The following is a 19,611-nucleotide window of genomic DNA, read 5'->3' on the forward strand; positions in this document are numbered from 1 at the left end:
CTCTTCATGAAGGATACCGTGGGATCTTTAATGTCCATAAACTAATGCTGGCAGATGGGACAGCCGTTTAACATCCATCCGAGGGATGGCACTGACATTGATGAATCAATCTGCCTGTGAAACACCTGGATGACAGTGTATCGCTGTTGCGAGATTCAAACCCAGGGTTAGAGTCAAGTGTGTACCTCGAGAGCCTAGGCCCTAGTCCATCCTGCCAGCACTACTTTTGTCACTTGCATGATGATATATATTTTCTTCCTGTTCCCCTCAGATTCCCTGTCTATGAACCTGCTGCCTTCTGTCGTTTAGCTCCTCAATGAGCCTACATTTATTTTTTCCTGCTGGATACTTGTATAAAGGAGTAAATAAAAGAGTAATGTGATAGTAGGCCTTTATCACTCCTGCAGTGCATATGGTGCGGGATCGCTATGATCCTTAATCACTTGCTTGATGAACAACTCCTTGACCAAGCACAAAGTGATATGATGATGCCATTATGGTACCTTAAGTATACCCTACATTCACCAGACAAAGCTTTTTGTTCTGCTGGCATTCACCATGCCCATATTATAGGCCAATGAGTTATCATCAAGATGCACTGCCATGCACTCGGCTTGTTTTCGTTTGTTATTGCTATTCATTGCACTATTTTCCATTGTATATTGTTATGTTTGTGAGGGGGAAGGAGGGGTTAGAGATTACCTTCGAACATATAGAACTGTATAGAGTAGCATGGTCCATGTGCGACTAGGTAGCCAATCTTGATGTAATAAGTAGGGACATGTCAGCTTAATCCCAATCAGGCTGGGTTATTTTGGACCTTCTCGAAGCCAGGGAGGGGGTGGGGAGGGGGGTGCGGTTGAGGGGCAGATTCCGCGGCAACCGTAGATTGATTTTTATAAAATTAGTGTCAAAGCATGCACAAAGGTTGAACAAAAAAAAAAGTCAAAGGACATCTTGAGGTGATTTCTGACATTGTCATTTTTGCATCCGATTGACTTGAAAATTAAGCAGCATTTGCATATTGAGTCACCAAATTGGGAAACCAACTATTTTTGAGGTCAAAACGTCAAAGGTCAACTCGAGGTCAATCTTTCAAAATAATGAATTTTCATCTGAAAAATCATTGATTTTTCATCCGATTGATTTGAGAATTAAACAGCAATTGCATAATGCATCACTGAATTGGAGAAGTAACTATTTTGAGGTCAAAGGTCAACTCAAAGTCAAACTTCTAATGCCATCAATTTCCATCTGAAAAAATCATCCATTTTAATCTAATTGAACCGAGCTTTGATTAATATACAAAAAAATGAACCACCTTTAGAGGCCATTTTTCCCCGCAGAGCAGGGGTTGGCCTTTTTCGGGCACCGTGGTCCCCTTTTTGAAGCAATGTTTTATGGCCGGATGCTCTTCCTGCCGCCAACCCTGTTGGTCACCTCTTGCGACACACAGGGAATGACCAGTGAGCTGGTACTCAATTTGCCGACCTCAGAAGGATGACAGGCTGAGTCAACCCCCCTGGCGTTAATTCAGCAATCGACCGGGATTCGAACCGAGGATCCCAAGCCGGCACCCTAACCGCTAAGCCAACACCAGGCTCTCGAGCTTTGATTAATATCCTCAATGTTAATGTTAATGAAATGGAAAATTTGATGTATCCATGGCAACTTTCTTTTGGTGGGAGGGGTGGATTTTACAACTATCGTGCTCTGCATAACGTCTTCTTGTTTTGCCATTCACTGTTTGACATGACCATTATTCATGATGATGTAACTGATCATTGTAATTGCTATAATACATGTAACAAATTTATTATCTTTGTTGGATTGTACATTGTATTTGTTTGCTTACCTTGTCCTAGTTGTGGCTAATTAAATTTACTTTTGGCCAGGTGTGCATGCTGTTTTCAGCTGGCTACCACCTGTTCTGTGCTCATCGTTCCGAGCAGGTGGTTCGGCGGTGGCTGTCTATAGATCATGCTGGGATTGCCTTTGGCCTGTTGGGTTGTTTCCTTCCAGCCATTTATTTTGGATTTTACTGCCACCCGGTGAGTTACATTGTTATTGATGTTGTGTAAACATCATGGTCATAATAATTCATTTACATCAGTCATCTACAAATCTGTTGACATTGGAATTTGTTTTGAAATCTCTGAACTTTGTTGTTTTTTTACCAATTTTTTATGTTTTCCTCACTTTCTTGTCTCTAGTTTTGGCATCGGGTATATCTCCTTATGGTGCTGGGGTCTACAGGAGCCATATTTGTGCTGACACTTCACCCATCCTTTCATTCAGCACTTGGTAGCCGTTCACTACCGTCATCCCCCATGGCCCTATTTGTGTTGATGGGCCTAGTTGGACTCGTTCTCGCAGCCCACTGGGTGATACTAAGCGGAGGGTTGGAAGCGCCCATTGTGCAGGTTAGCACTGGTATTTTGATGATTGAAAGTTACTTTAAAGGCATCTACTCCCGGAACAAATATCGATTGATCTTTCATAAGAAAAGATTAAACTACAGTGGAACCTTGACTTACGAGTTTAATTCGTTCTGTGACCGAGCTCGTAACTCAATTTGCTCGTTTCTCAAATCAAATTTCCCCATTAAAATGCATTGAAATGCTATTAATCCGTTCCAGCCCGCCAAAAACCACACCAATTTTTTTTTTTAATATGCAGTATATATAAAAATATCTCGCGCTTTATATTTCACCTGTATGCAGCATACAAGTTGGCAGGATGGCCTGGACTGGAGGTACGCACACTTGACTCTAAACTGTCCAGCCTGGGTTTGAATCCCGACCCAGCTATAACCTGTCATGTCGGTGTTTCACAGGCAGGGTGATTCATCAATGTGTGTACCGCTAAACTGGGCGCCCCGTTTGCGTCCCATTAGTTGTTGGATGTTAAGGATCTCACCGTGTCTTCCACAAAGAGAAGGCGAGCTATCGCCGGCACTCTGAACAAGTTGTGGCCTGGCATGCTCTTCTCCTCTGCCGTTATATACGTCCTCCTCGGCATCTTTTTCCAGAAGAGCCCTGTCTCGTCACAGTTGAAGATTTGCTGGGGGATGTATCGTTCGGCTTCTATCAGTTCGGCAAAAGTTATAATAAAATCTTCAGCTGCCTTCACATCTGCCTCACCAAGTCGACAACACGCACACCTCGCTCATGTTTTTCGACGATTGCGTGTTTTATATCCAAGCACATCATCCTCTTCTTCTTCTCAGTACTGCCCTTGGCACTCAATTACTTAGGACCCATGGTTAAAACTAAGAAATTTTCCAAAATAACCAACATGCGAAAACAAAACAGCAGCGATATACGGCAGATATGCTTGCACGGCAAGATAACCACGTGACCGGAACCCACCTGGTGGCGGCTGGCGTAAGCTCCAAAATAACCAACATGCGAAAACAAAACAGCAGCGATATACGGCAGATATGCTTGCACGGCAAGATAACCACGTGACCGGAACCCACCTGGTGGCGGGTGGCGTAAGCTCCAAAATAACCAAAATGCGAAAACAAAACAGCAGCGATATACGGCAGATATGCTTGCACGGCAAGATAACCACGTGACCGGAACCCACCTGGTGGCGGGTGGCGTAAGCTCCAAAATAACCAAAATGCGAAAACAAAACAGCAGCGATATACGGCAGATATGCTTGCACGGCAAGATAACCACGTGACCGGAACCCACCTGGTGGCGGCTGGCGTAAGCTCCAAAATAACCAAAATGCGAAAACAAAACAGCAGCGATATACGGCAGATATGCTTGCACGGCAAGATAACCACGTGACCGGAACCCACCTGGTGGCGGGTGGCGTAAGCTCGTAACTCAGATCTCGGCTCGCATCTCAAAGCAATAAACCGCCCGAGCGACGGCTCGTATCTCGGAAAACTCGTAAGTTGGTACACTCGTAAGTCAAGGTTCCACTGTATATTTCATCAAACTACATCCTTCAGTTGTAAACACAGCCAGCAACAAGCATCTTGGGGAAACACCCTGTGGTGTAAATGCTGAAGTGACAGGTGACATGACATACACAGCCGAGCAGAGACTGCATATGAAAAATGTGAAACACTGGTGCTTCATCATTATAGCATCAGACTATTTTGAAGACATGAGTGAAGCTCAAGGAAATAAGATAACATTAAGTTTTATAGTGAAGTGACCCTATAAGTGATAATTAGCAGTGGCAATTGGGTAATCGCAGAAAGTTGAATTGGTCTGTTCTATGTGAAAATAACAAGCTGCATTCGTCCAGAGTTCTTAAATGCAAAATTTATACGGGGGAATTATTTTCAATAATGTTACTATAACGTGCTTCTTGCCTGTGACATGTATCCACACTCGTGGAAATGCTGTCGACCTTGAGCTGGCTTGGTCATCTGGGTGGCTTTGGCCTATCTCGGACGTTCACCATTTATGGCACCGGCTGGGTCAGAATTTGTGTTATGGGTCAGAATGTTTTGCCATGTCTTGCATCGGATGTGATCCAAAGCCAATATTAATCAAACAAACAAAACTATGTTTGGCAAATACCCAACTACACCCACAGGCTGTGCAAATAGTGCATGTGCAGAAATAAATGCAACTGATGCGATGACAGACCTGCAAACTTCTGTTAATTACCTTAACGGGCTAGAACATACCCGCCAGACCTGTAAATTTATATGAATTACCTTAACGCACTAGAACATACCTGCCAGACCTGTAAATTTATATTAATTACCTTAACGGACTAGAACGTACCCATCCTTCAAATGTGCCCAACCCCTGCCACAAGACTCACTGTGGATTCCATTTTAATGTATATCATGTAATAGGATAAAAATTGTGTGTGTGTGTGTGTGTGTGTGTGTGCGTGTGCTGTACTGTGCAAAAGTTTGGGTAATTATCCCCACGCTTTTTGGAAACAAACGGGGGAGATATTGTAATCAATTCTGTATGTCCGTCACGATACCTGCGAACCGGTTGGGCAGAAATTCACCAAACTTGGTAGTTATGGTCACCATATGGAAAGAAGGCGTGAGAGCAGTATCACATTTGGCCCCACCCACTGGGGCATGGTTAAACGGTCAAAATCCTGATTTCTAACATAATTCAGATTGAAGGCTGTTAGAAGAAGATTTTTTTATGTCTCTCCTGATGAAGTCGCCGGAGGCATTATGTTTTCAGGTTTCCCATCCGGCTGTCTGTCCATCCGTGATGGGTTTTCCTTACCACGATAACTTAAGAACTGCTGAAGGGATCTAAGTTAAACTTGGTGTAAGTATGTATAATGATGCAAAGATTAACTGATTAGATTATGCAGTCAAGAGGTCCCATGAGGTAAATATTATGTTACGAAGCTAACTTGTGAACTAGTGATTGCATTTTGACCAAACTTGGTATAAGTATATATTATGATGCAAATATGAAATGATTCGATTACGGGGTCAGAGGTCATGTCTGGTAAAAATGTGATACTTGAGAACAGAAACATAATGATGTAACAATATGGGAAGAGGCATATCGGTTGACATTGCGACAACGAAGAGTACCGTTCTAGTTTTAACTCAAAATTTGATATTGGGTCATTCCTGGTGGAAATTTTGCAGTTTGCTTGAGGTGGGAAATGTGGGGATTTATGACGTCACGTGCAGTTTTACGCTGCGAATATGATGGCGAAAATACAACAACAACAACAACAACATGCATTTTAAGGCCATTTTCCCTGCTAAAGTGGGGGTTAGCCTTGCGGTCCCCATGACAATCTTCTCCATCTTGCCCTATTTTCTGCATCTCTCCTTGTTAACCCCCTTGCCCGCATTTCTTCTTCCACCATCTTTAGCCAAGTCTTTCTCGGTCTTCCCCTTCCTCTACTTCCTTCTACATTCATTTCCATCACTCTTCTCAACCAGTCACTTTCATCCATCCTCAACACATGACGAAACCATCTCAACCTGTTCCTCTTCACCGCATCAATCACAGGCTCTATTCCCATCATTTTTCGCAATTCATCATTTGTCTTCCTCTCTCTCTCAACGATACTCCGCACATCCATCGAACCATTTGCATTTCCACCCTTTCCAACCTTCGTTGCTGCTCTACGTTCATTACCCATGTCTCGCTCCCATAAATCATAACACTTCTCACACATGCAGCATACACCTTTCCCTTCAGCTTCAACGACACTCCCCTCCTCATCAGCACGCCACTCAGTTCCCGAAACTTCTTCCATGCACATCTCACTCGAGCAACCGTTGCCGAGTCTGATCCACCTTCTCCATTCAGCATGTCTCAGAGGTAGCAAAATGTTTTCACACCTTTCAGCTTCATGCCGTCTCCAAGATCCAACTCAACATTTCCTCCATCTGCAGCTCCCTCTGTGCACACCTTACATTTGAATGTAGCTGCCACACTGGTTAATGACCCTCTCAGACCACGACATTTTTGATGAACCCACTCAGTGCACATTGTACCTTGAATGGAGTTCACTCCGACACCCTTCCTGCACACAGCACAGGGCCACTTCCCAGTTCTTTCCACCTCACCACATGCTTTACCACTTGCCATCACCTTCGTCTTTCCGATATTCACCTTCAGACCTTTTGTCTCCATACATTCCTTCCACTTGTTCATCTTTTCCTTCAGTCCATCCATACTTTCCGCAATCAACACCAGATCATCTGCATACAACAACTCCCACGGTAAACCCTCCTTTACGTTCTGAGCCAGCACCTCCATCACAGCTACAAATAGTAGTGGACTTAGTACCGACCCCTGATGCACTCCCACCTTCGCCTCAAACTCACCACTGTTCCTGTCTTTTGTCCTTACAGTTGTGCGCACCCTCTCGTACATTGCCATCACTACTCTGATCAACCATTCCTCCACTCCTAACTTCCTCATTGCCCATGTCAATACTTTGCGTGAACCCTATCGAATGCTTTCTCCAGATCAACAAACCCAAGAAACAATTTCCTCCTCTTCTCCATGTACTTCTCCTGCAACTGCCTCACAATGAAAAGCGTGTCTGTCGTTCCTCTTCCTGGCATAAATCCAAACTGCATTTCGTCGATCTACACTTTCTTCCTTATCCTCCTCTCCAACACCCTTTCCAATACCTTCATTCCATACTCCAATAACTTTATCGCTCGGTACGAGCCACACTCCAGAGGGTCACCTTTCCCCTTGTATAGAGGGACGAGGGTGCTCAGTTCCCAATCCACTGGAATGCGGCCTTCTTTCACCGCCAGCTTACAGATCTCTGTCATTCTCTTCACACCCCAACTTCCTGCTGCCTTCAACATATCTCCCACAATCATGGAAAACTGTTGCGGATTACAACGAAACACAACCAATTGTTGCGGATCTCGAATTAGGGCGCTCCCCTTACCGAGGGGTTGTTAATCCCCTCGTCTTTTAAGCTGGCCGTCCGAGTCCTCGAAGATATCGCGCTCCTTTGCGGGTTTCAGATTGACCAATGTGACTGGACAATGGGTTCACAGATACCTTCGCCAACCTCGCCGCAAAGCAGGGCGCTACTTCTGCCCGAGCCACAGACAAGATGGAATTTTGCCGAGCGGTTTAGCAATCGAAGCTCGAGCCGTTAGCAGAAAGACTAACCCGATTCTGAGCGATTCCTATATCGTGCCACCGATATTCAATGGGGAAAAGACAAAGACGATCGGACGAGAGGAAACCAAAAGGTAAGGAAAGAACAAATATGATTTATTGACTGCACTAAAAGAGGAAACGAAAGGCAAGAATATACAAAAGAAGGAAATAAAAGGACATAGGGCAACGTTATACAGTCTTATATTATCACACGCCCAGGACAATACAAACACACTTACACGAATGGGGTGGTGGTGGTGGGAAGGAAGATAAGGGTCCAAGCAGATGGTTCCAGGCTCCGGCCGGTCCGCCGCGAATAATGGCAGGCAGCTTCGCGTGTCGTTGGCGCGTGACCGGACCTTATAATTATGTGGGGGACTGGGATGCCGCGTACGTAATCTTCTTGCCAACGCTCTCTCGCCCAACGTTCGTCTCAGAGGGTACCCTCGCGCAGGTCGCTCCAACAACGTGACAATCAATCGAGCGCTCCCCACGCAGTTCGTTCACAATCAGCATCCCCCGGCGCAGTTCGTCATCAATGGCCTCCCCTCGCGCATCTCCCGAGATATATTAAGGGGCAGGTCCTCAGAATCCACGACACCCTTGATGAAGTTGAGGTACTCTGGAATGAGGTCCTCACAGTTTTCCATGATGGCGAAAATGTTGAAGTATTATTGCAGTGAATGCTTTTTAGTTAAGTTTATGTTCAGGGTCTCCACTCCTTCGTTCCTCTTTTTTTCCTGCTTCTAGAACGAACTTCCACATTCTCTCCCATCTCATTCTTCCCTGCAGGTTTTCAAGACAGCTGTACAATCCTTGGTGTTGGGCTAGCGGCTAGGGTGCCAGCTTCGGATCCTAGGATCCTGGGTTCGAATCCCGGTCGATCGCTGAATTAACGCCAGGGGGGTTGACTTAGCCTGTCATCCTTCCGAGGTCGGCAAATTGAGTACCAGTTCACTGGTAATTCCCTGCTTGTCGTAAAAAGGCGACAAAAAGGGTTGGCGGCAGGAAGGGCATCCGGCCGTAAAACATTGCTTCAAAAAAGGGGACCGAAAAACAACAACAACCACGGTCCCCGAAAAAGGCCAACCCCCGCTTGCGGGGAAAAATGGCCTCTAAAGGTGTTTTTTTGGGGTTTTTTTGTACACCACCATCTCAGATCATCCCCAATCCAAAACCATGAGGCTTTCTATCCCCAATATGTCCAACCCATACTTCTCCCTTCCTCAATTTTTTTTCGAGTTTTTCCTTCCTGAGACTTTGCTCCAATATTGCTCCAGTATTCCTGAGTCTTTGCTTTGTCCATCTCTGCATCCTTCCCTACCCCTCATTCTTACCTGCATTCCTTATTTGTCAGTCTGTCTATTTTGTCCTTCAACCCTGCTGTTGGCATTTCCCCCTCTCTTTCTGCTGTTCATTTTTTTGTTGTTGCATCCTGATCCGTTCTGTTTTCTAACTCTTCCATGAGACTTGGTTTTGTATGCAAAAAAGGGATGCTGAATGTTTTTGGCTAATTTATATTTTTCATTTGCTAATGATATTATGAATTGTTGATCGTTGAGACAGCAGAAATATTTTATCATAGGCATCATGTTTTTTGAGTTGTAGAAATAATAGTAGTTGTGTGTGTGTTCCATCATAGGAGTTCCTGCCACGATTAACAGTTATGTACATAATGGCTGGCTTTGCATTGCTGTTATTCTCCAGCAAGTTTCCTGAATGCTACTTCCCTGGTATGGATCTTATTCTTCTTTTTATTTCTTTCCACAAAACGCTGACACACATAGTTCACCTTTTTCCTAAACCTGCGTTTATATGCAAAAATAAACAATTATTGCACACTTAATATGCAGCAGAAAGAGGTTTTCCCAGTTGTGATTAAACCTCGTCGCAGGTTGAGGAATTCAAGGACCGTCATCCTTTTGGCATGGAGGATGGTTTTTGCCTTTATTTATTTTTTTGTAATGCATTTTGCAGTGATGTCGTTCTCATGGAGAACGTCTTACACATTTACAACAAGAGGGAGAATTGCTTTGCAATACATGTCCCCTACCTGTCCCAAATGAATGTTCTTGGTCCAAGCAAAAAGGACATAACTCCGTGAAAAGATGGTGAAACGCCTCGAAACTCAAACTTGTTTTGTAACTTGCCATAATAAAGCCATGCACCAAGTTTCAGTTGCATATGTTAAAGGGTATGGAAAAAAGTGCAGGTAAAAACACAGGTTGGACGGACAGACACAGAGCAAACCTATAGTCCCTTCCGGGTAGGGCATAAGGAGACAAAATTACCCTTTGACCTAAAATACCAGAACATTCATAGAACATTCACAGAACATTTTTAGAACATTAGTAGACCATGAGTTCTTATGGAAATGTCTGTCTGAAAATCTGCAGTCTCATCAGTCATACTAGCCTGGCGTTGGCTTAGCGGTTAGGGTGCCGGGTTGGGATCCTAGGATCCTGGGTTCGAATCCCGGTCGATCGCTGAATTAACGCCAGGGGGGTTGACTCAGCCTGTCATCCTTCCGAGGTCTGCAATTTGAGTACCAGCTTGCTGGGATGAATGATCCCGGTGTGTACCCCGGTTTAGAATAGGTACACCGTATCCCTGCGTATCGTAAGAGTGTGACTCAGCGTTGGCGTCAGGAAGGGCATCCGGCCATAAAAACATTGCCTCAAACAGGGAACCATGATTGTCATGGGGCCCGCAAGGCTAACCCCCGCTCCAGCGGGGAAAATGGCCTTAAAACGATCATTCATTCATTCATATTCATTTCATTCATCAGTCACAAATTCCTAATCTCTTTTAAACCCTGATATTTTAATGGTTTCTTTGAATCAATTTCGACCCTCATCAGCTGTGTGTATGCGCATCTGTCTTTGGCTCTATGCCATAACTTGTTTTTTTCCATATGGGCTTTTGTCATCAAGTTGTCAACAAACCTTCACTATGTTCGAAGAGAGGATTGGGAGGGGGATCGCATGGACCAACACAAATTTTCCCCTGCACGTGCTTCTTCCTACATATTTTTTCTATACTGGCACTAAAAATAACCTACGCTCTATCACTATCTCAAACTCACTTTTGTTTTCATTGCCCCCCCCCCCCCCCCCCATACTTGTTCGTTTTCTGCTTTGGTTTTACATTAATCTATCTCTGTGTTCCTTTCTTTTACCCCTGCATACAGGTGCTGTTTATTTTACCCTTCTACTCCCAACTTTTCCCTCTTTCGTTACTCTCCTGTCAGTGCTTCTAATCCCTTCTGAAGCCCTGGCCTGACTGGCCACCTTTTCGTGTTGTGTGCCCCATACGCACGCCACATCCTCCACTATTTTCCACTGCTCCATGTGAACAGCCACTAGCTCGGTCTGTAGCTCCTTGCCCAGCATGTCCACCAGCTCAGCTTGGCTCGCCTTTGCCTTAGTCTGCCCAGCTTGCATGTCATTACCCAGCCTGCTAATCATGGTCTCAAATTGTCAGCTCATGGCGAGCTGAGCCAGCGAAGCCAGCCTACTGCTTTGTGGCAATAGGGCCCTGCTATTTCTGGTCGCTTGTTCATTTGTGAGGAATCAGAAGGGCTACCAGGCATTAAGAGGGGATTCCACCTCTTCCTCCAGATATCCTTCCTCAACAACGTCTGTTTGGGTTGCGACAGCGTCTAGCCAACTTGCACCCTCCCGGTCCTGCTCACCTCAACCTGACATTGTAGTGAGCTTATAAAAAATTTTCGAGTTCACCGTGCGCTCTGCAATTTTGCTTTGAGGCACTATCACTCGTACCTCTCGTTCAGTCCCACACTCTGGACACCAATGTATGTCATGCAGTCCGACCCGGTTGCCCAGTTTGGATCCGGTTATCTAGTGACCACGTCAGCCCTCCACTACAGAGATTCCCAGTTGGGTCCTGCGCCCAACATCACGTTACTGTGCAGATTGAAACATCTGTGGTGGGCGAATGACATGCCAAGGCAGTCACGTGACAGATATTATCTTCGGCCAAGCAACCAAATCATGTGATGCGATATTATCTAAGCAATCAATCAATCTGCCTTTCACATGATTCGATTGTGTGAAATTGATTATGTGAAATCTAATCATGTCCAGAACATTGGCACCGCAATTTGCGCAGAGCCGTCTATCGCCAGAGGTGAGGTGAGGTGAGGAATGTGGAAAGCATTCCTGATTGACAACCGAACACCGACCCAAGCAAAAAATTACTAGCGCTTTTATTTTTGGCCCCTGATGCGCAACTCCTCCCACAGTTGCCCAATTGGCTCCTCGATTCAGGGCATGAGTTCTTCCTGATCCGATCAACACATCTCCATGATTTGGTGGCATTATCGAGAGGCGTGAATGCTTTTTTGATTGAACGGAGCCTATGCCAGGGGACCGGTTTAGGGAGGTTTGCAACTCACTCAGCCCATGAATCGTTTCTCTGCTTTTCGGGAGACAAAGCGGGGATAGGAACATGGAGCGAGATGGACAATTGGGTCCGGAAAACAAACAATTGGTGAGGTAGACGCTATCTATTACATATGCAATGCATATCTATTCACATGTAGTATGATACGCTTAACGAAGCAAATGCTCAAGAAATAACAGCCATGGTATTAAAGATAATTATTTAGCCCTTAAAGATAATTTTCTCCATATTACTGTGTGATACCAGCACTCAAAAATTAGGGCAAATATAGATTGGCTCTTCCATTTAATTCAACATATCATTCATATATCCAATTTAAAAAATATTTTCAGCTTTTTCATGTACCTCGATCTCTGTTTAAAAAAAAGGATTGTGGTGAATGGATCATCAAATATGAGTGGTTTTGTCTGTGCACGAGTAGGGGTATTTCACTTTTCTTGGCGTTTTTTTTTTCTCAATCCCTGCTGCCATTTCTGAAGATGGAGTTTCCATGGTAATTTCTCCTTGATTAGTTAACTAATTGCAACTTCATTTGTGTTTTTCATTGCTATACAATCCCCCCCCCCCCCCCCCCCAACTCCCCTCTCCCCATCAACTTGTTTTTATGAATTAGAAGTGCTATACGACCTGTTTTGGAGAATCTGGGAATTGCAAAAAATACTTAAAATTTAAAAAACGAAATTACCATGAGGGAACTTAACCATTTTCCAGGTGAGAAAACACACATTGTATCCACAGAGTTAGCAGCATTTTTGGACACGTACTAGGTTGTTGTCACGTGTCCCATCACAGTGCCACTCTAGACACAATTGTTTTGGGAGGAATATTGTTGCCTTACGATAAGAGATGCATGGAAATAAATATCGCAAGAGGCATTGACTGGACTTACTTTGACTTGATTGCATAAGGCTATGGTCAACCCCTAGCAATTTGCATTCCAACCCGTTTCCTCCACCTCTCTCGGTCGCCTGCCATACTTTCGGCCGTCAACAGAGGCATCCCCACATCCTCACGAATGTTGTCCTGCCATCTCTTTGCTGGTCATCCACTTGGCCTCAGATTGTTGAAGTCGGTTTAGTACGCCTCTTGTAGAAACGTCTTTGGTTGGCTTCTGACTACATGTCCAAACCATTTGAGTCGTCTGGTCTTGACAACATCCCAAGTACTCGACGAACTTCCTCATTTTGGATTTGATGGACTCTTGTGACCGCTGTATATAGCACAACCATTTCATTTCAAACACTTGCAGTATTTTGGTGTTGTCACAAGCATTTTTGGCCAATCAATTGGGACCTTTTCAGTCCGACTGATTTTGTTGAAGAGTTTTATTTATTTATTATTTTTTGTATTTTTTTAATACAAGATCGAGGCTCATGTAAGAGCTAACATTAATGACAAAAAAAAAAAACGGACACATAAGACATACAGTGCATTCAGAAAGTATTCAGACCTCTTCACTTGTTTCACATTTTGTTATGTTGCAGCCTTATGCTGAAATCGTTTACATTCATTTTTTCCCTCATCAATCTACACTCAATACCCCATAATGACAAAGAGAAAACAGGATTTTAGAAAGTTCTGCAAATTTATTAAAAAGAAAAAACTGAAATATCACATTGACATAAGTATTCATACCCTTTGCTATGACACTTGAAATTTAGCTCAGGTGCCTCCCATTTCTCTTGATCATCTTTGAGATGTTTCTGCACCTTGATTGGAGTCCACCTGTGGTAAATTCAATTGATTGGACATGATTTGGAAAGGCACACACCTGTCTATATAAGGTCTCACAGCTGACAATGCATATCAGAGCAAAAGCCAAGCCATGAGGTCGAAGGAACTGCCTGCAGAGCTCAGAGACAGGATTGTGTCGAGGCACAGATCTGGGGAAGCCTACAAAAAAATCTCTGCTGCATTTAAGTTTTCCAAGAGCACAGTGGCCACCATAATTCTTAAAAGGAAGAAGTTTGGAACAACCAGGACTCTTCCTAGAGCTGGCCACCCGACCAAACTGAGCAATCGGGGGTGAAGGGCCTTGGTAGGAGAGGTGACCAAGAACCCGATGGTCACTGGCTGAGCTCCAGAGATCCTGTGTGGATATGGGAGAAACTTCCAGAAGGACAACCATCACTGCAACACTCCACCGATCTGGGCTTTATAGCAGAGTGGCCAGACGGAAGCCTCTCCTCAGCGAAAGACACATGAAAGCCCACAGAATCTTGTTTCTCACAGTCTGAGAGTCCTTTAGGTGCTTTTTTGCAAACTCCAAGCTGGCTTTCATGAAACACAATAACACATGCGCAATAAAATAACCAGTGGAAATTTGACAAAGACACGAATGGGAAAATACTCAAACTTCGATGTTGTGGAGAGATCGAAGCAAGCCTCCTTGCTTGAGAGACCGAAAGCGGAGTGATGGGAAGTGGAGTGATCGGACCAACACTCAAGAAGTGTGTTCATATTTGAATCATATTCACTCCACTTGCCTTGATTACTTCCAGTGATACCGTCAATGCCTGGAGATTTGTGACCTTTCATGGCTCTGATTGTTTGTTTGACTTCCTTTTTGATTTTTTGACTTTGATTTTTTTTCTTTGAGGTTTCTCTCTTTTTGAATTATTGCTGCTGCCTTGCCTCTTTTATTAAGTGATCTGTAATTGGTTGTGTGCTCCACATGGCCTGGGTAATTCAACATCTTAATGTTGGCTTTTTATCTCTCTTTGCAAGTCTTTTCAACCTTTGATGAGAGTCTGTATATGTACCTGCTTTGTTCTATTGAAGCCGACAGCTTACTTTGTTGAGGGAATTTATATTTTTGATGGAATTCTTCCACATCCTCTATCATTTGCTAAACGAGGTGCAAATCTTCCTCCAATTACAAATTCAAGATTTTGTGCAGAATTCGCGTCGGTGACTGATTTGTTTACATTACATCTCCTGGTTAGTTTCCTTTAAAAAAAAAATTGTTTCATTTAAGTCGTTTTCAAAATTAGCCAATACCTGTGAATGGTCTGAGCCTATTTCAGCCAAGTTATAGGTTTGACAGATTTGATGTTGGCCTTTTATGCGAGGTTATGAAGCATTGCTTTTATAGTAACTCTTGTATAATAATGTGCAGCAGCTGCCCAGTGTTACTGATACATTATCCGGGTATATTAGCTGTCTCCGATCAGAACGTCACATAAGATCGTATGTTAAGTATGCTTGCATGCAAGAAAATCCTCTTTTTATCCTACTACGTAATCCGATTCTATGTAACGATTCTACGTAACTACAGTTCCGAGGTCGGCTAATTGAGTACCAGTTCACTGGTAATTCCCTGTTTGTCGTTAAAGGCGGCAAAAAGGGTTGGCGTCAGGAAGGGCATCCGGCCGTAAAACATTGCTTCAAATAGGGGACCGAAAAACAACAACAACCACGGTTCCCGAAAAAGGCCAACCCCCGCTTTGCGGGGAAAAATGGCCTCTAAAGGTGGTTTTTTTTATCCTACTACGTAAATATATTAAATAAGCCATTGCTCTGTATGAGTGTATGTGTGTGTGCACGTCTGAAAATCTTCGAGAAAAAAAAACAGGGCTGGGCCGACCTCCCCCACATTTTGCATACGTGTTGGTGGTACCCAGGGTCACGTTATGGGTATACCCCTCCTCTCTCTGAGGGAAACGACTTGCGGTTCTCGCCTGTACACCTGCCACAGTGCAAGCAGTTCATTGACCCATGTTGCAGACGTGTGATTATTAGCGATGGCGCAAAATATATTTGCCCCACCCGACACTTTCACACCCAGCCTCGGGCTGCTCATGAAGGGAGCGAGCATTTCTAGCTAATCAAAATAAGAACTATGTACAGTATTCTTTAGTTCCATCCATTTATTTTGTTTACAAAAACGGTGGAATTATTGACCCCACCATCATCCTCACTTCCCCTCACCGCCCGATATAACACACGACACACACTTACACTTTCCCTCCCTTCCTTTATTCCTATCCTTCTTTCCCATCTTTTCTCACTTCTCCTATTCCTCCTCTTTGCTCCTGTTCCTTATCCTCTTCCCTTCCTTCTCACAATTGGAAATTTCTCAATTTAACCCCATCCCGTCCCCCAAATTTAATTTCAGTCCCGTCCTTCCCTGCAGAAGCTACATGAATTTAACTTTTTGTATCAAATTGAGTCATAATGCAAAATGTGATAATCATTTTTTATTTCAGGATGGTTGAACGTCGTTGGCTCAAGTCACCAGTGCTGGCATCTTATTGTTGTGCTGATGTTCTCATGGTGGCATCAAGCTGTGCTGTCCTTCATCCGTTCCTTTGTTCCTTTCGGCTGCCACGGTCCTCATCCCTCGGACCATCCAGCATGACAAGGTTTTCCTGGACCATATGCTGATCTGTTTGCTCAATACGTGTGGCCCTGCTATTACTTCATTCTGTGGATGATGAGATGAAAATCTCAGAGGTGCTGATTTAGCTGTGTAGTCATCCATTATGGCAGACTGCCGACGGAGCAGTCTATTGACACTTGGAGAGGTTTGATTCTGACATTTTGAACTCTGCTGGAAAGTCTAGTTGCTAAAGATCCCTTCTGCTGCCAGCTGCACATCAGCCTTGAATGTTTAAGTTACTGATTTTTTTTTTTTATATGTACATGATATTTCAATGTTTGTGAACAGGTTTTGGTTCATTTAAACGGTGTTTATCGCTAAACATGTTTTGTTTGAAATAAGTTTTTTAATGTTTTAGCGCTGGACTGCTCGATTGCTCGATGTTTTAAAAACTGTTTTGTATGATTTGAGATTCAATCGAGACACTAAGAGGGTTGTGCCGAGATATTATTTTAAGTGGCCATATTGATTTTAATGTAAGGACTGGGGGATTGTAGGGGAGGGGGAGTGGGTGGGAGAAGGAGGAGTACGTGCAATTTTCTTTCCCCACCGTGATTAAACAGAGTAGCTTTAATTTGTATTTTGTTCTATTTAATCAGAGTAAACTATTAAAGTTATTACAGTACAATTCTAGTCTTTTTTTTTTGCCTGGGTAACATCACACAGGATTGGGAGCCCTTGTACTTATTACATTAGAAACTTGGAATGTTCGTGCTGCCCCACTTCTCTGCCACATCCATGCTCCTCTTACTCTAAACTTACCTTTCTCTTTTCTGAGCCCTTTAAACCTTTGCATATATAATATGTAGATGACCTCTTCTTCAGCACAAAGCCAGTCTGGTCTCCAAGTGACATCCCAAAGGTTCTGTCACACACACATAATTGACAAAGTACAATTGACAAACTTTATTCACGTCACATCATTAACCCTGGTGTTGGCTTAGCGGTTAGGGTGCTGGCTTGGGATCCTAGGGTCCTGGGTTCGAATCCCGGTCGAACGCTGAATTAATGCCAGGGGGGTTGACTCAGCCTGTCATCCTTCCGAGGTCGGCAAATTGAGTACCAGCTTGCTGGGATGAATGATCCCGGTGTGTACCCCGGTTTAGAATAGGTACACCGTATCCCTGCACATCGTAAGAGGCGATTAACGGTTGGCGTCAGGAAGGGCATCCGGCCAAAAAAAAACATTGCCTCAAACAGGGAACCATGATTGTCATGGGGCTAACCGTGTTAGCAAGGCTAACCCCCGCTCTCGCGGGGAAAATGGCCTTAAAACGATCATTCATTCACGTCACATCTTTCCACATAATCCCCATGGCTTGCAGTTGTGGCACCACGTTTCATCTACAGAAATGGTAGATGTTGAGAAAGTATGGCCGCGGAAAATGCCGAAGTCGCTGTTAACAAAGCGAGCTGGTTCTGTCTGTCCTCTTTTGAGTACGTGTGGCACCCATTTTGCCATCTCCTTTCTTCCACCCCCTCCCCACCACCCCACATCCTAGGTGACAATGCACTGTTGACCTGTGTTTTCCCGACTCCTTGTCACAAGTTCCTGAATTGTGATATGCTGATGTTGAAGCAAGAGTTCATTAATAACAGATACTGTCGGCCCATCGATGGAAGGCTTACCTGAGTACATTTGGTCGTGCACATCCATCTTGCCTCCCTGAAAGGATGATACCCGTTGCTGACTGGTTTTTAAGTGCGGACATCCGTTGGGAATGATTGCAAGATGTATTTCTTCTATATTACAATGAATTTGGCAAGAGTTTAAATGTTATATTTACTGAAGCTTCCTGTCATTATCACATCCTTGGTACAAAATGCGATTTATTTAATTCCTGAAACAAAAATTATGTGATCTTTGAAATTAAATTTGATCTTTGCAAGACGTATCAAAAAATAATGATTAGATATACATGTAGTTTTGAGATCACCTTTTACTTAACTGACAAGCTGCAGAACAGAACTTTCAGAATTTTGTCAGTGGACAAAAATAATGGTAAAACAATGAAACCTAGCATTACACCTCGATTAAATGTTGGGTTTTGAGCAACAATGTGACAGTAACATGGCAACTCACTCGAGACTAGCTTGGGTTTTGTAAGCTTGGATTGTAAATTGTTAACATTGTTGCTTTCGGCCACAATTAAGAAAAGGGAGCCATCGCCAGCACCCTGGGCAGATTACAAATTCCTTCCCTAACCTACAGGGGGCGCTGCATCGGCGGCACAGCCACCACTCCCAGCGACGATGCAACCAGCAGCCACAGAATGCCCATGAAATGAAAGAATTGAACCCACAACCACTGAGATACCAACCCAGTGTCTTTCATCTTTAGGCCACCGTTGTGTCCCAAGTTTTCTACTATTATAAGTACTTACACAAGATGTTAATGTCGACTTGATTTCAGACAGATTGCACAGCACTTAGGCCACGTGTATTGTGTGCGAAATATATATATATATATTTAGCACGATACTTGACCTAGTGAAAAAACAGGCATAAACATTGGTTTAAGGTGTTGTTCTTATGATACTGCACATAATATGCATTTATTTCATAAAGGTTACAACTGTGTACATGATTATTGTGTACCCCCCGGGCTGAATTTCGCACTGAATCATAAAGCATACCTTCCTTTGTAGACCTTTGTCTTGCTGTTTACATTTGCATGATCTAATTTGTGGGTGTTAAACATCCCACAATATCTTGGGATTGGCTGGTTTAACTGCTATGAGGTTTACACAGAGGCCTGCTCTTCCATTGGCCTACACTGTGTATACAAGAGAAGACTCCTGCAATCCAAATGCAGTCAATAATTCAAAATTGTGTTCACATCTGATTGAGTATTTTAGCAACATACGTCGACATTAATGACTACTTGCTTACAAAATGGTTTTTATTTTTCCTGATTGCACCTTTTTATATTTGACATTTTGGGACGATAAAATAAACGTATGTTTTTATGACTTGCAGTTTGTCAAACCTCAATAAATTATATTGCACATTATAGAGTTACACACAAGTAAAAAATAACAAGACCGAAAGTCTAGCAGCGGTGTAGCCGGGCTTGTTTGATATTTTAGTTGAAGAGGATAGTTTGACCTGGGTGGAGATACCAGTTAGCAAATAATGTAAGTATTAAATAATTTTGAAGTACTCCAAGTCTCTAAGCTGTCTGTCACCATAGAAGTG

At 43.5% G+C, this 19,611-nt stretch overlaps 1 protein-coding gene across 2 annotated transcripts in view; it reads left to right on the forward strand.

Annotated features, from left to right (window-relative positions):
- The window catches only part of PAQR3 (progestin and adipoQ receptor family member 3), a 70,505-nt gene extending 51,120 nt beyond the window's left edge, over positions 1-19,385 (forward strand). The window contains exons 4-8 of one of the 2 annotated variants that reach the window (XM_068112415.2): positions 1,896-2,051; positions 2,214-2,423; positions 9,250-9,340; positions 16,241-16,396; positions 17,916-19,385. In XM_068112415.2, coding sequence (XP_067968516.1) covers positions 1,896-2,051; positions 2,214-2,423; positions 9,250-9,340; positions 16,241-16,392 — 609 coding nt within the window. In that variant the 3' untranslated portion in view covers positions 16,393-16,396; positions 17,916-19,385. Of the gene's footprint in view, positions 1-1,895; positions 2,052-2,213; positions 2,424-9,249; positions 9,341-16,240 lie in introns of both variants that reach the window. The other variant, XM_068112414.2, reaches the window with a different exon arrangement.
- The last annotated feature ends 226 nt before the right edge of the window (positions 19,386-19,611 follow it).

Source organism: Myxine glutinosa, chromosome 4 (assembly GCF_964187855.1).
Source record: "Myxine glutinosa chromosome 4, kmMyxGlut1.1, whole genome shotgun sequence".
Lineage (NCBI taxonomy): Eukaryota > Metazoa > Chordata > Myxini > Myxiniformes > Myxinidae > Myxine > Myxine glutinosa.